Source organism: Urtica dioica, chromosome 8 (genome assembly GCF_054948205.1).
Source record: "Urtica dioica subsp. dioica isolate 48M chromosome 8, U.dioica_male_clone48M_v1_H2, whole genome shotgun sequence".
Taxonomy (NCBI): domain Eukaryota; kingdom Viridiplantae; phylum Streptophyta; class Magnoliopsida; order Rosales; family Urticaceae; genus Urtica; species Urtica dioica.
Genome location: NC_142763.1, coordinates 6,465,145 through 6,470,889, shown reverse-complemented (window position 1 = coordinate 6,470,889; position 5,745 = coordinate 6,465,145). Strand labels below are relative to the sequence as shown.

At 40.2% G+C, this 5,745-nt stretch overlaps 1 protein-coding gene across 1 annotated transcript; it reads right to left on the bottom strand.

Annotated features, from left to right (window-relative positions):
- Positions 1 to 2,166: 2,166 nt before the first annotated feature.
- On the bottom strand, positions 2,167 to 2,811 carry LOC149387649 (hydroxyproline-rich glycoprotein family protein). The gene has a single exon (XM_089622209.1). It carries the CDS (start codon positions 2,809 to 2,811, stop codon positions 2,167 to 2,169), a length of 645 nt encoding a protein of 214 aa, XP_089478335.1.
- Positions 2,812 to 5,745: the final 2,934 nt, after the last annotated feature.

Here is a 5,745-nt window from a genome sequence, read left to right as displayed (position 1 = left end):
CGGCGGAGACCACCGGCGACAGCGACGAGAATGCGAGGCCGTCGGGGCTGTGGTCGACGACGAGGCTCGGGAGGCAGATCGAGAAGGAATTGGGAGTTTAGAGAAGAGGATTCTCCGATCGTCGTCGTCGTCGGTGAGGAAGAGGCTGGTTTCGACGGAGACCACCGGCGACGAGAACGCGAGGCCTTCGGGGCTGTGGTCGACGGCAAGGCTTGGGAGGCAGATCGAGAAGGAATCGGGAGTTTGGAGAAGAGGATTCTCCGATCTTCGTCGTCGGCGAGGAAGAGGCTGGTTCCGACGGAGACCACCGGCGACAGCGACGAGAACGCGAGGCCATCGGGGTTGTGGTCGACGGCGAGGCTCGGGAGCCAGATCGAGAAGGAATCGAGGAAGAAGATGACGAATGAGTGATTGTTTTCCGACGGGGAAGAAGATAAGCATCAATGGCGGCGAGGAAGTGGCGACAACACCAACGGAAAGATCACCATCGATGCCGCCAGAGCCGCCATCACCACCGCTCCCAGGCACGATCGACTCATCTTCTCCGATCCACCACTGCGCACCAAATGTTTGTGAAAATTATGATAGAGAAAAGTTATCTGTGTGTTTGTGTGAAAGATCTCGCGGCGATGAGAGAGAGGGATTTAACTGTGTGTTTCAGTGACAAGGGTAATTAAGACATTGTACAGGTGACAAATATGCAAAATAAAGACACGAATGCAATTTAGACTCATTTGTGATACAAATGAAATAATGTGCTGTTGTTGTGACTTCAGCAGCGAATTCCACATTTTCAGATAGAACTTTTAAATGGGCCCAAAAACAGTGACGCTTGTTTTTGAACTACTCTAGAGAGCTCTAGGCATGGCCCATTATATTTTGGGCTATGTAGTAAACAATATATGAGCGGACTGGTTAGTTATCTAGCTCATATTAAGCCCCTCTTTTAAAATAGCAGTTCAACTATTAGTTTAATTAGGTAAATAATTCAAATTCAAACTCAACAATACAATATACCAATTATACCCTTCTACAACATCTTCATCGTCCCCAACCTTAACAAATCCGTCAAATCAAAATCTGTGGCTCCAGAGCTCCGACATCATCTCTCTCGGTCTTCAAAGACTTGAATGATATCGAGATTGACTTCGACGCCATCAGATTCGGCTTCGTCATTGTACGGAAGCTCGAAACACTAGACTTTATTAACCTCTTACTCTTAACCCACACCGAGCTCGACCTGATTCGTCAGAGCGAAGTCGAGTCATTTTTTGCCTTTGATAAGTCCGGATTCGTGATCCTCGTTGGGGATGGAGCAGCGATCAGATTAACCTGCACGGAGTTAATCTGATTAACCTTCACATTTAATACGCATAACTGGACTTGCGACTTTCGAATGGTTGGAACCCTGATTTTGGACTCTACGCTCGGTCGGGACGACTCCGGCAAGACAGACTTCTTCACACCAGCTGTAGGAACCTTGCTTGGCGCCAGAGGTTCTCCACTAGAAACGATACGGCGGAGCTAAGGCTAACTTGTGATAGAGAAAGAGACAGAGAGGGAGATATAGAGAGAGATAGAGAGAGAAAGAAAAGAGTGATGGAAAGATTGCTGAAAATATAAAAATGTAATTTTGAAATCCAAAATAATATAGACCATTTTCTTAAAGAAAAAAAAAAATAGATAGTTTGACTATTATATTTTAATTGCCTTCGTTTAAAGTAGCTTGTTAGTTACAAATCTCTATATATTTTTTATTAAAATATCCGAATAAATTAAACTTTATTCCTTTACACGAGTAAGTCTGGGTTCGGATTATTGATTTGCCAAGTCAAATAATGGCTGAGTTAAAGATTGTACAGTACAATCTGAAATAGATAATTAACAAAACAAAGAACAAACAAACAAAAACAACTCAACAACAATAACCATATAAAGGTCTTCTCTTCTATCTAATTTCTTATAATAATAATAATAAAACAAAACAGTAACACAAGTCAACCACACATGATTACAGAACCAAAAAACCAATAGCCATGCATGCACAAGCACAAAAACAACACGAAAAACGCACAGCACAAACAGACAAAAAAAAAAAAACCCACACCACACAGAACCGTTTCTAATAATTATCGCCACCGCCGTAACAGAATATAATAATATATTTCATCGGCGATGGGGATCGAAGAGGTCGTGAGGAAGAAGCTGGTTACAGATGGCCAAGTAAGCGAGATAGAGCACCCTATCTTTCGCACCGGTGCGGTGATTTCCAGTGTGTTTACAGAAGTATTTAAGCTGTTCAAGAGTACAACAGCCCAAGAGACCAGAGAGGAAGAGAAACAGCCAGTTTATGTCTCTCTTCTTCTCGGCCAAGACCGGCCTCGCCGAGTTCGCCTCGCCGCACTCGCTGCACCGCGGAAGCTCCGGGTACATCCACTCCAGCGGAGCACGGTCCCTGAGATCCTGCTTCCTCGCCGCGATCGCCTCCGCCACGCGCCGGAACCCCGCTCGCGCGTCGTGGGCGACCTCGAACCGCCTCTCGCACCGCTTGCACTGGAGCGTGCCTCGCACCTCGGCGACGCCGCGCGTGGCGAGGGCTTCGAGGCTGCTCACCGTCGCTCGCCGCGGCTCTGACCACGGGTAGAGAGCCGGGACTTCGGTTTCCTTTCCCGGTTGGTGGTGGGACCCGATGCGGCGGCGGGATTGTTGGGCCGGTGGTGGTGATGGTGATGGGCCCAGGGTGAGGCGGGTCATCTCGTTTTCTTCGTCGACGTCGTACCGGAATCGGAATATGTGGTTGTTGAGGACCATTTTCTTTCTTGATGATAATGGGGTTGGTATGTGTGACAGTCTGTGTGGTTTAGGGTTAGGGCAAAAGCCTGAGAGCTCTAGGGTTTATTTTATAGAGAGAGAGAGAGAGAGATTGGATTTTTTTTTTTTTTAGTGGTGAGTGAGTGTGGTCCTTCACTTTGAAATTGTCTACTTCTTGGCTGTGTTTGGTCATGAGACCGTTATTTGTAAATTCCTCGCTTTTTTTTATTTTTTGTGGAGTTTCTTTCTAATTATTGTAGCGGTGGTGATCATGGGAGGAGTTAAATACTACCGATCGATGAGCGACACGTGTACTCTAGCGGAAATGAATTGTGGATATATTATGGGTGTAGTTTTTCTTTTTTTAATTTTGAGTAAATGATGGGTGTAGTTTTATCTTTGATGATAGTAATTAAAAATGTTTGTTTTCGAACATGTAATGGTGTGTTGAGCATTGAATTAATTACTCGAACTACATACATTGAGTTTATCACATTATTCGCACTTGAGGTGCAGTTAATTAATAGTTGTCTTTTTCTTGCAACACAAAGCAAAAGAATTCTTTGGCGTTTCATTTTCGTTTTCACGAACTCCAAAACGGTAATAAGTTATTCGAATGAAGTTGGCCCTTATTCAGTGTATGTGATTGATTGTGTAAGGAATGTTTATATACTTTTTGAGTCGAAATTTATTTATTTAGTTTATTACTCTAGACAACACAGATACTTGAAATTTGAAAATGAAAAGTTCGTTCGATCTTTCTCTATAAATTTAGGCGACGAAACCCACAAATATGTGATTCTATTATTTATATATATATATATATATATGTATATTATTTTCCGCTGAAATACAATATTAGTTTCCTTAAATATAGTGACTTGTAAGTTGTAAGTTATAATTAAATAGATAAGACTTGGTCTCCAGAGAGAAAATAGGATCTCTATCAGATTTGAATTTGATCAAGCTCGTGTATTTTCGTATCACACTTGGGATACAGTTCTTACAAATATAACAATAATCTAATTAGATAAATCCCTACAAAAATACTTAGAAAAATATTATCAATGAATAATGTGCCATTAGTATTAATAAAAAAATGACTACGAATGAGAAATTATACTAATATTCTTATTCAAGTGAGCGGCGGCGTCATGATATAGTGTTGTCCGTGTTGCAATTCAGTGGCGGAGCCAGATGGAAAGGAGGACATATATGTGAAAACACATAAAAAGTAACAAATGTGTGAGAAATAATAATAATAATAAATTAGAAAATATGTGCCCTTTAATCATAAATACTCTCTTCTCTTTGAGTGTGATTGGTTGGAGGTAATGCTTTGTAATCACATTTTCAGAAATCTCATTAAATAATCAGATTATCATAAATGTAAGATTATAATGTTTAATCAAGTTAATATTTTAAATAAATACATGTGAATGTTACTTGTGTTTGGTTTGACAAGGTATGTAATGTATAATAATAATAAATAAAAGATAAATATACTATTGTGATAATTTATATATGAAAATTAAATTATGATGTTATTAGTGATAATTTAATAAAATACAAAATATAATTTTTGCTCGACATAAACGTCACCATCTTCTATCATAATTTATAGTACTTATTTTAAAGACTTATAATACTAATATAAAATTTATACTTTCAGTTATTGATATAAAAAAAATTAAAAGCTAAAAATAATATATATATATATATATTACTAATTAATTAATTAACTAAACATGTTAACATCTAATTAAAGTTATATTTTCATATATATTACTAATTAATCTATATGAAATAATCTAAACATATTACTAATTAAAAATAACTAACTTTTTCCGAGGCGACGACGAGGCAACGAGCTACGATGCGGGGCGGGACGGGGCGCAGCCGGGGCAGGGCTGGACGTGAGGCGGCAGGCTGGATGCGGGGCAGGCCGGGGCAGCGGGGCGGGCGGGGCAGCAGGCTAGATGCGGGGCAGGCCGGGGCAGCGGGGCGGCGGGGCAGCGGGCTGGTCACGGCGACGGGGACAGGGAGGGCGCGGCTGGTCACGTCGGAGAGGAAAATGGTGAGATGGAGGGAGAGATGAGACAGAGAAAGAGGCGCGTACCAGGACGGAGCTGGTCACGGCGCGGTGGTCGACGGAGATGAGACTCGGACCGGAGATGGGTCGGAGAGGGAGAGAGATGCAGACAGATTTGAAGAGAGACTCGGGCGAGGAAAAAATGAGGCTCGGGTATTTATAATACCCTAAAACTATTGGGTGCATGTCGCACTCAATGTCGCACCTAATATGAAATCACACAACCAAATATTTTCGGGGGATTTTTCTGGCGGGTTTGAATTTTAAACCTAATAGTATATTTGTCGCACCGAAAAGTATTAGGTGCGACACTTTTATATCCGATGCGACAGTGTCGCACCGAATACCACTAAACATTAGCGAAATTTTTAATCATCTGGATGATTTTTCGGTGCGACATGTCGCACCTAATACCCTTTCGCACCAGAAATGTGAATTTGTAGCAGTGATATCTACATACATATTTATACTGCCATGAGATTTTTAAACATTATCATATATATATATATATACATGTATAATAGAATACAAAATAAAATATAATATGTAATACAATATCTCAGTATATAATATAACATATAATATAATACAAAATAAAATATAATATATATAGCTAATGTAATATAATATGTACGTAATCTGTACATATAAAATAACATGATGTACGTAAAAGAACATGTACATATAAAATAAACATTACCTCCCTGAAATATGATTAACATTACCTCCAATCAAACACACTTACCCTTATGTTTCATTTTAAACACATATCTTATCTCATTTCATTCTTTCTTATCTCATTCATATTTCTTATCTTCTCCTCATTATCGACTTAAAACAAA

Coding starts and splice junctions, on each gene's coding strand:
- LOC149387649 (XM_089622209.1), bottom strand. CDS start 2,811: ATGGTCCTCAACAACCACATATTCCGATTCCGGTACGACGTCGACGAA.